At 37.9% G+C, this 19,201-nt stretch overlaps 1 protein-coding gene across 5 annotated transcripts; it reads right to left on the bottom strand.

The window, feature by feature from the left end:
- Nucleotides 1–1,944: 1,944 nt before the first annotated feature.
- Nucleotides 1,945–18,816, bottom strand: LOC149016184 (MADS-box protein SVP-like). Of its 5 annotated transcripts, none has more exons than XM_089157311.1 (9): nucleotides 18,428–18,539; nucleotides 18,107–18,319; nucleotides 15,329–15,407; nucleotides 15,065–15,120; nucleotides 14,893–14,992; nucleotides 14,762–14,803; nucleotides 2,811–2,852; nucleotides 2,561–2,712; nucleotides 1,945–2,277 (listed from the first exon to the last, which is right to left on the bottom strand). In XM_089157311.1, the coding sequence occupies exons 2-9, from the start codon at nucleotides 18,286–18,288 to the stop codon at nucleotides 2,253–2,255; spliced, it is 678 nt and encodes a 225-aa protein (XP_089013437.1). In that variant the 5' UTR covers nucleotides 18,289–18,319; nucleotides 18,428–18,539; the 3' UTR covers nucleotides 1,945–2,252. The 5 variants fall into 5 exon arrangements, with proteins under 5 accessions (XP_089013437.1, XP_089013435.1, XP_089013436.1 ...); XM_089157309.1 differs by having other exon boundaries at nucleotides 1,958–2,277; nucleotides 15,065–15,126; nucleotides 18,486–18,816; XM_089157310.1 differs by having other exon boundaries at nucleotides 1,958–2,277; nucleotides 15,065–15,126; nucleotides 18,490–18,816.
- Nucleotides 18,817–19,201: the final 385 nt, after the last annotated feature.

Below are 19,201 nucleotides of genomic sequence, written 5' to 3'. Positions count from 1 at the left end.
AAAAGTGTGAGATTAAACAAGAGTGGGATACATTTAATACTTTTCTTAAGGGTGTTAATTGCGTACCGAAACCGTACCGAATTGGTATCGTACCAAATTAAGAGATATAAATTGTAATTACAATTAAAACACTTAACATTTTCCCTATCCCTAATTCCCTATTTCAATTTTTCCTTTCATCATTCACTTCTCTTCTTAGATTTACTTGTTTTGTCTCTATTAATTAGATTTATTTGCTTTATCTATGTTAATTTCAAATTATATCGATTGGTTGATTACAATTTCATTAGGATCTTTATGAACTAATAACAAAAGTGGCATAAGTTCATTCGTACCAAAATTGTACCGCACTAGATACCATGTTTAAATCGTTTTCCCGTACCAATTTAATACCGAAACCGTACCGAACTGTTTTTGTAAATACCGAAACCGTACCGTACCGTTTAAATTCGGTATGGTACGGTTCTGGTTTTCGGTATTCAAAGTTAGTACCGCACCGAAACCGTACCGAATTACCGAAACCGTACCGATTGACACCCTTAACTTTTCTACTAAAAAATTTTATTTTATTGTATATTTTATTTTTTATTCCTTCACCCCACTATGTATGAGTCTCAGAAGTTTATTGTTTCTACTTCTTTCTCACCTCACCCCTACAAACAAAAAGTGTCTTAGTGAAGAAATCGTGGGTTTCACTCTTACTGATAACAAATGTAATATCTTGTCATTTATATATAAAAAACTCTCTTTATTAAATAATAATAATAATAATAATAATAATAATAATAATAACACATGTATTATCATTTTTTTAAAAACCTTGCAACTTCCATTTTTCAGTGTGTTTTTTTTCTTTTTTCTTTAGCTCCACTCACCTGTACGTACATGTAATGCATGCACCTTCATCGTCCCCAGGGTGCAAACTTTTGGCCAAATTCGAGGCGAACACGGCAAACCAGCGATGTATCCGCTATAATATCCTCCGGTTTGCCCTTTACTCCGTTGTTTTATTATTTATAATATTTTAAACATAGATTTTCAACTTTTCATGCATGGCTGTATTCATGTATGGCTTAAATAGGTTGCAGCTGGAAATGATGAATTGTATTTTAAAAGGATTTGATTGGACAATTCACTCTTGTATCTCATTTTTTTTTATATATATATATATATATATATATATATATATATATATATTTTATATATATAAATATATATATTATATATATATATATATATATATATATATATATATATATATATATATATATATATATATATATATATTAAACATGATTTTTAACTTTTCGTGCATGACCTTAAAGGATTTGATTGGACAATTCACTCTTGTATATATATAACATCACATGGACGTGGGGACTGGGACATTAATGAATCAACTGAAATTTCAACCACTAGAAGGTGAAAATTGAAATTGACACTGACATGATATATGAAGTAATGAAACTTGGTCTTGTTAAAATATGGGTAAGGAGGACCTTAAACATGTCCTCCACAAGTTTTGTGTTTTAAAATTGAACAAATTACTCTCAAAGCACCTCAAAGACACAGACCTTCAAACATTTTCACATGGACTCATTTTATCTTTGAAAAGCAAAGGCTTTTCAACTTCAAACATTTTGACATCGAGTCATTTTATCTTTGAAAAGTAAAGACATCTCAAAATTAAACGTTCATTAGATAAAATCCAATTTGTTACAGTACTGAATGCCTTTGAATTAGAAAAGATTATTAAATATTCTTATGAAAAATAGAGGAAAAGAAAGAGATTGTGTTGAGAGGGAAATTATGCAGAGCTGTTAATGAATAAGTTTAACAGAGAAAGGTAGTTGAAGTCTTTTCACTCTATTATACAAAACGATATAGCGATCTTTACAATCGTACTACTAACCATTCTGATGGAATTGATTGTGTTTTTTAAAAAGAAAATATGGGATGTCAACCTAATGGGGACTAGAACAATTTGCTATTAAAAATTATTGTAAACATTGCTATTTTCACATACAACTAAAGAAGCAAGTACAATTTTATAAAGAAACACACATATAAGCTAGATTGATTGTGCAAATACTCTAGCATAACAAGACTATTAGGCAACTATATATAGTACAATTGTTGGCTGCAGACTAACACTACTTGATTACATGCCTATTAAAATGCTGAGGGAGAATACAGAATTTGGAGCAGTCTTCTCCTCTTGCACCAAATAAAATCTCCACCAACATAATCCTTCAAACTCCAGTAGAAAAAGGTAGTCTGGAAGAAATAACACACACACAGCAAAGCATGAAAAAAATATATTAATTTTCGATCATCCATCAACATCTCTACAGATTTGTTGATGATTCTTAGGGTTGAGAGAGTTTAGCAACTACAAATGTAGGGGTAAGACAGCATATGTATTAATATTCTCCTTAAACCTCACAGTGTTGATGTACTAGGTAGATCTTGCAACCAAACTAACCTTAAGTTTGATTCTATCAAATAAAGTTTCCAATCAGAGGGGAAAAAAGAATATAAAAGCTAAATTAGGACTTACCCCAGCTTCAAAGAAGTATCAGAACTATCAGAATCCGGCACCGGGCCGGCAGAGTTGCAACCATTAGTAATAGATTCTGATGATTGGCCTTCTTCAGGGACTATGTTCTCAGATTCAAGGGTAACAAGTATTTGGCTTTTAGGAAAAATCAACTGTGATTGGAAAAAGAAGTTTTCAACTCCAAAAAAATTAGTAGCAGGAATAAGTAAGTGGGAAACATCTAAAAAGAACGAATGGTGGAAGTTCTCACCGACTGCCTCAGTCGCTCATTCTCCTTCTCCAACTGTAATCCCTGCATTTATCAAACATAAAGAATGAGGTCAATGAAAGAATGACAATAGCTAATTACTTATCTCACATTGACCTCTGATGTTATTAATTTTTTTTCATTAGCATGTCATTTTATTAATTAAAAGCAATGAAAAATTTACAATGTAAAGGATGAAGAAAAGATAGAAGATTATACAAACCCTCCGAAGAAAATAAGAATTTGCTCCGGAAACAATGAGATTTTGAAGATTAGCTACAAAGTTGGCTCCGGAGACAGTATAACACAATGATCACCAGAATACAAGAGTTTCTCCATCTAGATCAAGGTGTGATTATGAAGAAATTAGGGTTTTCTCTCTGGTAACAATGAGAGTTTCTCCTAAATATGAATTTATGATATGGGCTGGGGTTCTACTGCTGTCACCCTCTGTTATTCTAGAACATGGTTTCCACCTGTGAAGATCGATTAGCTACGAAGTCAAAAAAAAATTTTGGGACGTGGTGTTGGGGGGTGTGTGGGGTTGGGGTTGGTGTTGTAAACGATTAACTACAAAGTCTCTCCTTAGTTACTCAACCATTCCTGATGGACAGAGGTCCTCTTAGTGTGTCATGCTGTTGTTTTGCTCGAAATAATTGAAGATTCTCTAGGTTCAAGGTGTTAAAAGACTGGAGACCTGATTTATTGTATATAGTCAATATATGATGTATTATTGTTTCTATATAAATGTAAAATCCATAGTTTTTCCCTCAATCCCTCCCAATTTTCCTTTGCCTTATCGCTAAGAAGCTGGGGCCTCTTCTCTCTCTGACTACCGCCCGATCTCCCTCTGATGTCATTTACAAATCCATCTCCAAAATCCTTGCAATCGGATCAAGAAGGTCATATCCATGCTTGTGAGCTCCAAACAATTTGCCTTCATTGCAGGCCACATCATCTCGGACAATATCCTCCTTTGTGCGAAAATTGTCCGAGGATTCGATAGGTCTTCCCACTCCCCTACTGCCCTCTTGAAAGTGGACCTCCATAAAGCCTTTGATTCTATCTGTTGGGACATCATTAGTGAGGTTCTCTTGGCCATGGGCTTCCCCCCTTCCTTTGTCCACTGAATTGAGATTGGCATCTCCACCCCCTACTTCTCCATCATCACCAATGGCTCTCCTGTAGGATACTTCCCCTCTAAGGTAGGAATCCGTCAAGGCTGTACCCTCTCCCCTTATTCACTCTTGGGCTCGAGGTCCTCTCCTGCATCCTCCAATCCAAAACGGGTCAACACCTAATCTCTCGTATCCCTAAGTGTAGATCCTCCAACCTTATTCACTTTGCTTTCGCTGACGATCTCATGATTTTCTCCAAAGGTAACCATCTCTCCATTTCTTCCATCCTCTCCTCTCTCTCCTCTCTCTCCTCCTTCGAAGCCCTCTCAGGCCTTCGTGTCAATCTTAACAAATCTACTCTCTTTCTCTCCGGAGTCTCGGACCCCATCCATTCCTCCCACTTATAGCTCTCAGGATTCAATCCTGGGTCCTTTCCTATGACCCATCTTGGCTTGCCCCTCATTCTTGGTAGGTTCAACCGCCACCACTGCTTCCCTATGCTCGATCACATCAAGAAAAACCTCCAACTTTGGAAAGGAAAGCTCTTATCCTTTGCGGGTAGAGTGGTGCTCATCCAATTCGTCTTCCAGTCTTCATATCTCTATTGGAGCAGCATTTTCTTCATTCCAAAATCCATCATTAAGTCCATGGAATCTCTCTTCTATGCTTTTCTCTAGAAAGGCCAAGAATCTTCAGCTTCCTCCACCCCATCTCCTAGGCAACAATCTGCCACCCCAAATCTAAGGGCAGCCTGGGTATTCGTCGTATTCTTGACGTTAACCTAGCTTGTCTTCTTAAGCTCATTTGGAAAATTGCTTCTAAGCATGACTCTATTTGGGTTTCTTGGTTCTATTCTTACATCCTCACAACTCCTTTTGGACGGCTGTGCATCCCTCGAATCCATCCTAGATTTGGAGGAAGATCTTGCTCCTTCAGCCTAAAGCTCTCTTTGCTATCTCTACCCAAATTTCTCAAGGATCCTCCACTCTTTTTTGGCTAGACCTCTGGCATCCTTTGGGCGTTCTTTTTACCCTTCTTGGCCCCTATACTATGTATGATATACCTTCATCATTAATGGGTCCTAGTCCCCCCTCCCCCCACCCCAGTCTCACACAAGTCTGGAATGCTCTCCCCTATCCATAACCTTCGTCGAGATACCACCATTTGGATCCCTTCTCCATCTAAATCCTTTACCTCCTCCTGTGCCTAGAACCTTATCCGTTCCATTAACCCCCCGACCCCCTGATCCCCCTTGGTTTGGTTCAAAGGCAACATCCCCCGTTATTCTCTCACCCTTTGAAGAGCCATCAACCTTGCCCTCCCAACCCAATCCTTCCTCATTAGCCGTCACATCCCTGCTACCCTAACTGTTTCTTATGTTGGAATGGTTTTGAAGACATTGACTGCCTTTTCTTCTCTCGCCCCCTTGCCCATCCCCTTTGGAATAGAGCTATTGCTTCCATTTGGCCTCGCTCCAAACGTTTATTTAGGTTTGCTTGTGATTGGTCTTGGTTCTTGAGGAACTTTGCTGGACACTCCATTTGCAACCACATAGGCAAGCTAGTGCTACCATCCACCACATATGGTGGGAGCGTAACATTAGGAGATGGACTTACAAATCTCAATCTATAGATGTGATTTGGAAAGCCATCTATTTTAATGTGTCTACTAGATTGCTCTCCTTTCCCCCATCCCCCTGTTGATGATAGCCCCAGGAATAGGTCAATTGTTAGCAACTAGGGGCTCAATTGCTCCTTTATTTCCCCCCTTGAGTGTTGCTCCCTCTGGCGGGTTCTCCCCCCCCCCCTCTTGTTCATTTCATGTTTCTTCTTTGCTTTAATACAACTATTTATTCATCCAAAAAAAAGAAGATATGATCTCATCATAGGAATTATAAGATTTTATCCTTCATAGAAGTATACTCTAAGATGGTATCACTCGCTTGGTTGGTCCTTCTCTTTCTTTGACTTATTTTTTATATTTTTCTTGTTTCTTGGTTACTATTCTTACTTCTTTCTTGGTTTCTTGCTTGACTTTTCTAAATTTGAGCTCTCCACAATCTTGCTACAATGGCCTTTCATTAACTTTTGACCTCCAATCTACCGATTCTGCCCCTTCTTCTTATTTAAATATCCACATCACTTTCTCTCCATCAAATTGTTTTCCTCAAACTATATCTAGTGTGGAGACCCCAATTTGTTCCCCTATTAAAGACTTCAAGGTTTGTGGAGTTCGTTGATGGCTTGAATCCATGTCCACCTCTGTTCTTGGAGTCAAGTTCCTCCACGCCGGTTGCTAACCCGTACATTCTTTGCATGGCAAAACCAAAATCAGCTTCCACTCAACTGGATCTCATCTTCCCTAACTAAATTGGTCCACTCTCAGGTTGTCGGCCTTCAAACATCTATTGAGGTGTGGCGTTATCTCCATCTCAGGCTAGGGTGATGCAGCTGCTTATGTTGCTTCATAATCTCAAGAAGAGAGGTGATTCAATGATATACTAACTTCTCAAGGTCAAACAAACAGTTGATGCTTTAGCCTTGGCATTGTAACCGATTTTTAATGCTGAAATGGTGTTATTTGTTCTTGATGGTCTTGGACTTGACTATCAGGCTTTTGTGACTTCAGTTACCACTTGAGAGACCCTTGCACGCTTTGTTGACCTTAATGGCCTCCTTCTCTGTGAAAAGATTCGCCATATGATTGTACTTTAAGAAATCACTAATGTACCTGCTTAGGTGGCTTCATCTTCCTCAAATATTGATCCCACTTCATGAAATTCTAGACAATCTTTCTGTGGTGGTCGGAAAAATTCAATTGGCCAAGGTGGTGGTAGTTTTTCTACAAGATCTTCCACTATTGCTAGCTATGGTAGAGGACTGTCTAGTGGAGTCTTGCTCTGTCAACTCTGCAATTGTCATGGGCATCTTACCAAATTTTGCTACCAGAGGATTGCTCCGTCTTCTAAAATGACTCAAGAAAATTTACTAGTTCATATGTTGAATGTGTTCGTCCCAGTACCAATTAGATCCCTAACTGCAGAGCTATGCACCATATCATGGCTGATTTGAACGCCATAAGCTCACCCTCTGAATATCTTGGATTAGACTTCGTTAAGATAGGTGACAGATCAGGTTTGTCCATAAAACATGTTGGAAATTCACATGTTGATGCTGCTAACTCTCATTTCAAATTATGCAATATTCTTTACGTGCTCTCTGCTGCTCACAAGTTACTTTCTATCAGCAAATTTACTAATGACAATCCTGTACTTTTTGAATTCCATGACCGATGCTTCTACACTAACAAATTGATCGTCAGGGCATGTATGTTGACTAAAACTCTTGAGAATGTCGTCTACATTCTTTCGATGAAGCCCTCTATGACTAAACTTGTGGTGATGTTGGGTTTGACCCACCTTGGGTCCAGCTACATGAGGTGGTAATTATCGGGTGAAAAACCCATTTTCTTGTAAAGTGGAAGGGAGAAGTAAATTCTCATGTGAAGAAGTCAATGTACAAAGAAAAGAAAAGAGGCTTGTTGAGTACTTTTCTAGGAGAGAGAAAAGTGCTTTTTGAAAGTGATTTTCAACTTTACCTTTTGGAGGGAGAACATTGAGTTGAAGCCATTTGGAGAAACGTTTTGAGCTTTGAGAAGAAGAACAATAGAAAATTATTTTAGCAAGCATTCTCTTCTTTGTTGCTTATTTTTGGAGGTTTTTTTTCTTGCAACCTCTCATGCTCTTGTTGTCTACAGTTCAGAGTTGATATCTAAGCTTTTGGGTATTTTATTTTTGAGCTTTCAAGAGGTGAGAAAGAACTATCTTGGTTATATTATTGTTGGATTCTCCAAGTGTTTTGTTCTCTCTTGGATGGTTGTGTTATCCTCAAGATTTGGTAGAAAGCTTGAGAAGAAGTGTTTTTTGTAAACCCATTATTTACCATATAGTAGAACATTTGTCTGGGCTAGGCCCCGTGGTTTTTACCTTCGTTTTGAAGGGTTTTCCACGTTAAAACTTATCGTGTTCATGTGGTAGTATACTTAATCACTTGTCTTTGTTTTATTTATTTCCATATTGCAAGTTATTCATATATTGTCTTTGATTCACACATAGACGGGAAGGATTTGATTCCCAACACATGGCATCAAAGCTAGGTTATGTGTATTCGTGTGTGGATCAAAGATAGATTTTAGTACATCTTCTAGGATAACAAGTTTGAATGGAAACAATTGGCTGATTTGGAAAGCCAAAATGGAAAATCTTCTTTATTCGAAAGACCTATATTTGCTTATAGATGGTGTAGACAATAAACCTAAATCCATGTCCAATGATGATTGGAAGAAACTAGACAGGAAGGCAATACTATGTATTAGGCAATGGTTGGACGATGTTGTGCTTCATCACGTTTCAGCTGAATCCAATGTAAAGTCTCTTTGGAAAAAAAATTGCATGATCTATATGAAAGGAAAACAACTGGAAATAAGGCTTTTCTAATTAGGAAGCTTGTGAACTTCAAATTTAAAAAAAAGGGGTAAGTTGCAGAGCATCTAAATGAATGCAAGGTATTGTTAACCAATTGACAGCAATGAAGATGGTGCTAGATGATGAGCTATAAGTTTTGTTATTCCTCAATTCATTATCTGACAGTTGGGATAATTTGGTTGTCTCACTTAGCAATTTGGCATTTGATGGAGATCTCAATATGAACCAAGTTACAAGTAGTTAATTAAATAAAGAAGTGAAGAAAAATCCTTTGAGTCCTTCAGTGGATTTGGCAACAAAAGAATGGGAGGTAACAAAGAATAGAGAAAATTATGGTAGGAGCAAATCAAGAGGTAGATCCAAGTCAAGAAAGGGGCTGGTTTGTTTTTATTATAAGAAACCTGGCATATGAAGAAAGAGTGCATGAAACTCAAACAAAAAGAAGGAAAAGGTGGCGGCAAAAATAAAGAACAACAAGAGACCACTACAATTACTACATCTGAATTTGTAGTTCTCTCATTAAGTGGTGATGGTTGTGTTTGTGCAACCAGTGATATTTCAAGTTGAATGATTGACTCAGAAGCATCATTACATGCTACTTCATATAGAGATTCATTCATCAAATACAAGTCAGGTGACTTTGGTTTGGTAAAGATGGGAAACAATGGTGTGTCAAAAATTATTGGAATGGGTGATATTTGCATCAAAACAAATTTAAGTTGCAGGACGATTCTCAAGGATGTGAGACATATTCTAGATCTTAGATTGAGTCTTATTTCAGTTGGAAAGCTTGATGATGAAGGGTATGAGTCACAATTTATGAGTGAAGTGTGAAAATTTTAAGAATGGCTCTCTTGCTATGGCAAGGGCAAAAAATGTTGCTTTCCTTATAGAGTCAAATCTCATAACTACTATTCAATCACTGCACCTCTACATCTTGTATATTTTGACTTATTGGGTCCTGCACATGAGCCTTCAAATGAGGGAGATATATATGAAGTTCCTTTTATTGATAATCATGCACAGTTAATTTACTTGGATGTATACAATAGCTCAAAATCTGATGCTTCGCAATCTTTCCAAATTTTCAAAAGAAACAATTGAAAACAAGTTTTCTTCAACCATTAAGAACTTACAATCATACTGGGGTGATGAGTTTCATGGTTTCTCTAAATCTCTCAAGAATTGTGGAATTAATCATAGACTATCATGCCCCCATACATCAAAGCAAAATGGGAAGGTTGATAGGAAACATAGTCAAATTGCTGAAACGGGTTTATCAATTGCCTTTGCATTTTTGGGGAGACGCCTTCTTTGCATCTGTATTTGTTGTGAACAAGTTACCATTGGTTGCAATTCAATTTGAATCACCTTTTTATATTTTTAGAAGGGTGCCTAATTACAAACTTTTGAGATTTTTAGTTGTTGTTGCTATCCTCTATTAAGACCCTTTGATCATCATAAAATGGACTATAGATCAAGCCCTTGCATGTTTACTAGTTATAGTTCTATCTTTCACAATTATAAATGCTTCAAGTTGCCAGTGGGAAGACCATAGTGTCACCCCATGTTGTATTTGATGAGTTGGTGCTTCCTTTTCGTCTTTCACACTCTTCTTCTCTAGAACTGACCACTGCTTGGTCGGTTTTTCCCTTACAATTTCCGACCGGGTATTTTAATGGCATAGATCCTAATGGTAGTTTGTCCTCGTTTGGGTTTGGGAATAATTCTAATAGGCCTCAACATGTCTCTCCAATTTCTTTTGGTTAATCCATATATGTTGGGACTGTTGGGGGGTCTCATGGGCATATTTCTGTTGGAGACGCTTCTTGTTCTCATGAACTTCATCCGGTCCCTTCTAATGGTACTAAACTTGTCGTATCTAATCCTTCCCATGGTTTAACCGGTTCACCTATTTCGGTTTCTAAATTCGATTATGTTTCACATGGGCAACTGGTAGCCAATTCTGATCCATCCAATGACATCTCCATTGGGTCCTTGTTTCAACTTTGAACCCATCCAATGATAACCCATTCACTTAATTCAACAAGAGATCTCAGACCGAATCAATATTGATATACCGAGTATCTGTTGATACGAAGTATTCCGGCGATCCCCACGATCCGAGTTCTTGCTGTTGGAATTGGAATAAGTTCAGCGGCGGATCACGAATCTTGGCGATCTTCTCTATCTAATGAATGGAAAGTCCGCCTTGAAATCGTCTGCCCTGCACCCATCCCCCCAAGTATATGCTTTAACAAGAATCAAACAAGGGTAGATTGATACAATAGAAACCTATGATAAAATGCCCGCCCGTAACCCAGCAGATAAAGTACATTACATAGTCCGTTTTAGGGATTGGCAACTTATCCATTCAATGACTTTGGCACTGGACGTTCCCAAAATGGCGGGTCGGGTGAATTCAATACAATAAAAGACGTCTGTTGGTATTCCAGCCTTCCTTCTCCTTTTACGACCTATCCGAAAGAGAATCCAGTATCTCTTGGTCGTGAATATCTGAATAGGACGAATGGGCCCCCGTGGATATCTTTGCTTCAGAACAGAACAATTAGAATTAGCCCAACCCTTGGAACATACTACAGCCCGAGGTGGCGAAGAGCCGACATCGAGGTGCCAAACCTTCCCGTCGATGTGAACTCTTGGGGAAGATCAGCCTGCTATCCCTAGAGTAACTTTTATCTGTTGAGCAACGGCCCTTCCACTTGGCACCATCGGCTCACCAAGGCCAACTTTCGTCCCTACTCGATGGGTGGGTCTTGCAGCCAAGCTCCCTTCTGCCTTTGTGTTTGAGGAACAATCTCCATCTGGCCCGAGGAAACCTCTGCACACCTCCGTTACCTTTTGGGAGACCTACGCCCCATAGAAACTATCTAGTACTTGAGACTGTCCCTTGGCCCGTAGGTCCTGACACAAGGTTAGAATTCTAACTCTTCCAAACTGATGGCTCAGGCCCCCCCCTGGAAGGAGGCCTTCTTCGCCCTCCACCTAAGCTGTGCAGGAAAGGCTCAAAGCCAATCCTAGGGAACAATAAAGCTTCGTAGGGTCTTTCTGTCCAGGTGTAGGTAGTTCGCATGTTCACAGACATGTCTATTTCACTAAGCCTCTCTCCGAGACAGTGCCCAGATCGTTACGCCTTTCGTGTGGGTCGAAACTTACCCGACATTTATTTGACACAAAGACTTCTTATTCCACAACAACGAAAGCACTTTTTCACCCTTTCATATACTAGGGGATTTCACTTGGAAAAGAAAATGTTCCATACTAATGGATTTGGGTCCATAACCATGGGTTCCAATGCACGAGATCTTGTAGCACTCACCAACGAGGCCCTATCAATTAGTATTACACAAAAGAAATCAATTATAGACACTAATACAATTAGATCCACTCTTCATAGACAAACTAGGGATTTGCGGTCCCAAGTAAGATCGGTTCAAGATCATGGGATCCTTTTCTATCAGATAGGAAGGGTTGTTGCACAAAATGTACTTCTAAGTAATTGCCCCATAGATCCTATATCTATCTATATGAAGAAGAAATCATGTAAGGAAAGGGATTCTTATTTGTACAAATGGTACTTCGAACTTGGAACGAGCATTTAGAAATTAACGATACTTCTTTATCTTTTGAGTTGTTCTACTGGATCAGTCACTCAAGATCTTTGGTCTCTACCCGGACTTGATGAAAAAAAATTGGATCACTTCTTATGGATTCATTGAGAATGATTCTAATCTAGTTCATGGCCTATTAGAAGTAGAAGGCGTTTTGGTGGGATCTTCACAGACCGACCCATGTCCTTACAATTCCCAAAAGCTATTTTGCTTCTAAGTACCCATTACTTCTTGCTCTCACGGTTACTAGATCTTTTCAATTAGAGCCTACATGTTATAGTCAGGGATCTAATCAGGTTGTTTGGAGACATGCTATGTACAATGAATTCAATACCCTCTTTGAGCATAATACTTGGGAGACTCACACCTCCACCATCTGATCGGCATATAATTGGATGTAAGTGGTTGTTTCGAATTAAAAGGGAATCTGATGGTAAGATTGAGCACCATAGCTCGTTTGGTGGCCAAAGGATATAACATATACCCAAGAATATGGATTAGATTATGATGAGACATTCAATCACGTGGTTAAATCAACCACTATATGTATCATCCTTACAATGGTCGTTTCTTCTAGATGGCCAGTTCGACAAAGTGACATAAGTAATGCTTTTCTCCATGGAACATTGACTGAGGATGTCTATATGCATCAACCCTCAAGGAACTTGGATCCCCACTTCCCATCTTATGTTTGTAGATGTAACAGTCATTATATGGGCTTAAACAAGCCCTAAGGGCTTGGTCTCAACAACCAAGCAACTATTTGATTGGGCTTAGGTTTTTGCACTTCAAGATTGATTCTTCTTTGTTTATTCAACATAGCCCAAAAGAGTCCCTATATGTGTTGATCTATGTTGATGGCATATTAATTATTGGGCCTTCTTCACAAGCTATTGATTCTCTTATAAAATATTTATCTTCGGAGTTTGCTCTAGAAGTTCTTGGGGCTGCAAGATTCTTCCTTCTTGTTGAATTAATCACTTTGTCTACGGGAATTATGCTCTCACTACAGCGGTACATTAGTGGATTACTTAATAAAGTTGGCTTAACTGCTATAAAGCTCATATCCATGCCTATGGCTCCCTTCTTTGCACTTGTTGACTATTGATGTCAAAAATCTTGTTGATAACACTTCATAGAAGCTTACTGGGGCCCTCTAATATGTAACACTTATGAGACCTGACTAGTCTTATTTGGTTAATAAGCTATGCAAGGTTTTGGCTTCATCAACTGAAGACCATTGGGCTGCCTTAAAGAGGCATTTGTGGTATCTTAAAGGAACAATTTTATTTGGTCCACATATAACTCCATTACTTACCTTTTCTCTTGAGGCTTATAATGATGCAAACTAGGCCGAGTGCCCAGATGATAGGGAGTCTCAAGGAGGATATCTTATCTTTTTGGGCACAAATTTGGTTTCCTAGCAATTATGAAAACAAATGTCATTACAGTTGCTTGATTTAATACCAAAAGTTATATAGGTCTCTAGACCTTGCTACTACTAGGGTGACATGGATTCAATCTCTACTGTTGGAGTTGGGTGTAAATCAGACTTCTTCTCCCACTCTTTCGTGTGATATATCAATGCTATGTATTTTTCAGCAATCATGTTTTTCATGCTCGAATGAAACACACAGAAGTTGATTTCCACTTTGTCAGGGATAAAGTGGATAAAAAGGATATTTGTGTTGATAACTTTCAACCACTAATAAGATTGCTGACACCTTGACCAAAAGCTTCCAGGTGTCTTATTTTCATCTTCTTGGTTCAAACACAAGGTCCTGAGGGACCCTTGACTTTGAGGGAGGGTGTTAGAGACAAGAGACTTGATTTATTGTATATAGTCCATATATTATTACTATTGTTTCTATATAAGCATAAGATATGATCTCATCTTAAGGATCATAATATTTTACCCTTCATACACGCATAGTCTAATACCAAGGAAATTCTAGAATCATAGAAGAACTAGGAGCAGCCACTGTGTGCTTCATTGGGATATAGGAACCTTCAAGGATCAAATCATTGCCCCCAACTAGATCTAAATGCCTTAGCTATGGTCACCTATCATCTTTGGGCTAAAAGGAACCTAAAGAGGTTCAAGAACTATGCTAGTTCTTTAATCAATTGAGAAGCTATTAGAAGGACCATCAAGAAACCAAAGAAACATAGAGATTTGACATGGTTCACACGGTGTGCATTCATGAGCAAAGAAGAATTTTTACCATGTAGGAAGAAGATTACAATGGAGATCTTTTAACCAATCACTAAAACTGTGTTATAAAAACTCTTGCCCAAAACCTTAAGGCGAAAATCCGATATCTTAGATGACCTCTACTTTTATCACAGATCTCACAAAACAAATCATTTGAATCGCCCACCAAAATATGTCAGTAGGGGTTAATTTTCAATGCCGCATACAAGAACTAAAGTAACACATAAAAGAGGCAGATCTATTTTGAAGTAGAGATATCATGTTCAAAGCTAACTACGGATTTTCCCTCTCGCTATAAACCCCTTGCTGTTAGTTTTTGTCCCCTCCCCCTCTTCCCAAAGCCCTGAAGAAGAGCAAAGGCGTAGAAAGCAAGAAATAGGCATGAGAAGAGCTAAAGTGAGTTTACATGGTCAAAACTGCTGTAAGACCACCAATTTTTTTTTTTTCCAATTTATTTGTCAAACACTATGCAGAGCTTGAAATATTTGAAAAGTTTGATTTCTAACCTTTTTCTGGAGTGTGCTGACCTCCTCCATGAGTCGTTCACCCTAAAACCCAAAATTAACTTGAGATCAAGGAATCCAAAAAAGACTCAATTGGAGATTATACTATAGTTTGCAGAAGCGAAATCACAGACCTTTCTTTCTAACACACGGCTCAACCCAGTTTCAATAGCTTTCTCTAGCTTCTGCAACTCCTCTATACTTAACTCCTGGAGATCTTCTCCCCTCATTTTCCTAAAATCCACATGATTTTTCAACATTTTGTATCCAAGGACTGTTTCTTTATCAATTAAAAAAAATCCATACAAAAGTTGATGGGTGCTCTCAGAAATTTCTTTGCTCAATCTGGCATAGCTGCTGTTCTGTAGCTAAAGAGACACCCAAGTCATAACATTCAGAAATTAATATTAAACATTTCAATTAAAATTGTTGTTAACTACAAGAGAAAATGAAAAGACATCTGGAGCCATTAAATTAAAATGAACAAAATTCAAGCAAAACATACATGAATTACTCATATAGAGTGACTGCTAATCTCAACCATTTTCTACAACGTACTGGTCAGCTTACCTGCAACTCAAGGGAAGGCTCATCCATATTCCCGATGTTCTTGGAATGCAGACGATGCCTTTCCACTATATCCTTCATACTGTGGAATACAAGATGATGACAAAAGTTAGTTCTAAGTCGTACCATTTCTGAAGATTAAATAACTGTGTAGTCAAATGGAGTAGTTGCTGCTCAAGAAAAAGAAAGAAAAAAAAAGGGATGAAGTTCCAGAGAAGTAAATAAAAGCCAAAAACATTGTTTCTTGACCTTGGCACAATGGTTCCTATTTATTTAGATGTTGACCTTGGCGCATTGGTTGATGGACAACAATTGTAGCCTAAAATCAACATATCAAAACAACATTTCATTAAAAATTGTTAGGATAAGATTGTGTAAGAAAAATGTGCCACCGAACTCTGCTTAATTGTGCAGAAACCTTCAGCACCAGATTTGCCCTTTTAGTAATGCATACGCTAGAGCCTGAATATCTCCTTCATTCTACTGGGTATGTCTTGTAAATTTATACTAATAAGGAAATGGATGTTCCATTTCCTTACAGGCAGGTGACATGTGTCTATAGGTCACATCAAAGAGCTGAGATTAAATTAAAATAAAAAGTTATGTGTATTGTAAATCTAAAATAAATCATTTGATGTGATTTATGGACACGTGTCACTCATTTATAAAGAAACGGACCAGATGAAAATTCAAAATTCTTAACCATATTTCAAGATATAAAACAATAAAATGTAATCTAGACCTTTTCTTTTTCTGTATTACACAGAAAGAAAGGGGGAAAGATATATATAAAAAAATTCACTGATATCTAGAGGCAAAAAAAACCATCAAAAGAAATCCCATGTACAGCATAGCCCCATCAGCTAGGGTTCAAAAAGCAGGCTAATAGTGAACTAGAGCCATCAAACAAAGGAAGAGTGAAAAAAAGGGAAAAACCCTAAGAATTAGGGAACAATACATTGATGGCTAAATCATGTTTTTTTTTTTTTTTGGTAAACTGGCTAAATCATGTTATATGTTGTGACTTTGTGACATTGTGTGGCTAATTTTCTTCTCCAGAGGAAACTTTCAAACAAAGTCAGGAAAAATGGGGAAAAGAAGGGCTAAGGATTAGAAAAGGCAATGACACTAAATTAATTTATGAGACTAAAAGGAGATATCTTCTCACTTCTCCACTTTGGTGACAACAAAAAGCAGCCTATATATCTTCTATAAACATCCCTCCAGATTTTAGCCAAATCCATTTCTAGTTTATTTCATTTATATAAGTGAAAAGGAAAAAGCTAGCACCCAAACTTTTAGGCTTTATGAGGCACTGTGACCCCTAAGATGAGAAATGCATATTCTTATCAACATAAGAGTAATCAACAAAAAAAACCCTAATTTCCTATCGAGCTTCCCACAATAAGAGCTACCCCATCTTTTGTACTCTCCCTGAGGAGGTAAGAGTTAATTTTCAATGTTCACAATTCTGGATAGTTCAGGAACAGTGACATTCAATAAAGCGAATCAGTTTGCAGGATAAGGCTTTGTTAATTAATTTGCCTCTCCCAGACCCTAGCAGTGGCCTCATCATGCACTGGGTCATGCACTCTTTTCTGAACAGGACTTCGATCAGGAATGAAAAGAAAACGTACTACTACACTCCATATCCTATAATTTCTTCTAGCTTTTCCTTTTTAAACTCATAATTTCATTGTCCTGAGAAAATATAGTCTGGGACTTACTTATATAGCTTAAACTGAAACCCAAAGATCTTACAGACTTGCTCACAGAATAGTCTGAAAATATACCATTACCAGTGACTCCAGCAAGTTTTGTTTCATTTGAAGTCCTTTTCCAAGAATATATACACACATGGCAAAAGTTAATCTGCATGTGTGTACGTAAATATACCTAAAGACATATAAATCTGTCTAAACTTTCCTTCAGAACTTAAGCCACACCTGCATGCTGCATTTCTTCAAACCTGGCAAACCCTACTACACGTTTGATCTATAGAGTAACACTCGAAGACTTCTGTCCTTGTTTAAGTTGGCACATCCAAGGTCATTTCTAGTACTTTTAGGGATTAAAGAGTACAACCTAAGTAGCCCTAGAAGAAATATCACATATCTTACCCAAAAAAAAGAAGAAGAAATGTCACATATCGAACGATGCTTTACAACCCATTTAATCATAAACCAAATTACACAAGCCATTTAACCCTTTAACCTTAACCTAAGGTCACCTAACCAGTAATTGTGGGACATCTACAAAGAACAAAACCTGAAATTTATCTCTTAATTTCATCTCCTAATGACCATAAAATTTCCCTACTTGAACACCAAGTACATTACTACATGAATGCTGTACGGTCCAGCTAGAGGTTTCTGACTCACTATAACACTTAGAACACTAATCTAGAGAAAGGAAAGTGTGATCTTTGGGTTTTCTAAACACAAAAAAAAGATAAACCCATTTGCTAGGCTTCGAATTCAGGGAACTAACGTGCTTGTGATTTTTCACGCAAAGATTCTATTTTGAGACTTTTGTGCATCCTTCTCATTGTTTTCCCAGACTAGCTTTCCTTAGCAGGAGATCCATACAAACACAACACGAGCTGAACTTCCAAAACCTTCCAATGAAACCATGAAAGAAGAATTTGAGCTTTGATTTGGAACCCAGAAGCCATTCCTACCTTTCGATTTTTGGCATAGAACTACATAGAAGACGTGCATTCCTAGTAACTAGGACATTAGAATCTCCACTGAAATTGCAAGAGAGAGAGAGAGAAAGAACCTTGAGCTAGCAAATTCGAAGAGCTTTCCAGTAGAGGAGAAGACGATGAGAGCGAGCTCAGCATCACAAAGAATGGAGAGCTCCTCTGCCTTCTTAAAAAGCCCTTTCCTTCTCTTCGAGAAGGTCACCTGCCTTGCAGTCGTACTAGTGATTTTTCTTATCTGAATCTTCTCTCTTGCCATTCTTATTTCTTCAAAAGTCACACACCTCTATCTGCGCAGAATCATGAAGTGAAAAATTATTAAACCAAACCAGAAACCCTACTTTAGAAAGAGCGGCATTTTTCCTAATTAAGCAACAAGAATCTAGCAGAAAACATACCTTAAAGGAAACAAAAAAAATTAAAATCAATTCCAAATTGAAAGGAGCTCTGAAATACCCACAAAACTGCACAAAGAGAACTGTGTAAAGGTGCAGATCCTCCGTTTATCTTGTTTACCTGTTAAATCTGTCTGGTTGGTTTTGTTCAGTTTTTCCACTGATATTTCATCAATCAATGAATACGACAGGCACTGTGAACTGCTTCTCATAAAGACTGAGACAACCCATTCTGGAGGAAAAAGGGTCATCATTATGGCGAAACCATCTGTTTTCTTCCTATACAATCTTTCGCATCAGCAGTAAAAATGAAAAAAGCAAAAAAAATTCTTCTCTTCGGAAAATATGAAAATAAATGTTCTCACACTTTTTTGTGTGTGGAGATTTGCTATACGTAGATAAGCAATGGCACTATAAAAGCAGCGCAATTATATCTTTTAGTACCCCGGCGCGAATCTTGTTCCCCGGCAATTTCTCGTGCGAGATATTAAAAATTCAAATTATCTTCATATGATACAATTGTTTTTGCACCGTCGATTAGATATGCCCTTACAGTACGAATGGAATCGCAACCGAATTTGAAACCGGTGAATGCACCGAATCCGGATCAGCTACCCGTCTCCCCGACGGCTTTACCACCATATATACTGGGGGACCCAGTGGTTGGGTGATGGAAAGATTTTTTTATTTTTTACCGGTGGGTCCCACCAAATCTGTGCTCCTCGTCAGGGGTGATGATCCGGATTCATCCTACACCACAGTCCGCAACTTTTGACT

Source organism: Hakea prostrata, chromosome 5 (assembly GCF_041222555.1).
Source record: "Hakea prostrata isolate BN-2017 chromosome 5, UWA_Hpros_2, whole genome shotgun sequence".
Classification (NCBI taxonomy): domain Eukaryota; kingdom Viridiplantae; phylum Streptophyta; class Magnoliopsida; order Proteales; family Proteaceae; genus Hakea; species Hakea prostrata.
This window is presented reverse-complemented; position numbering and strand designations above follow the sequence as displayed.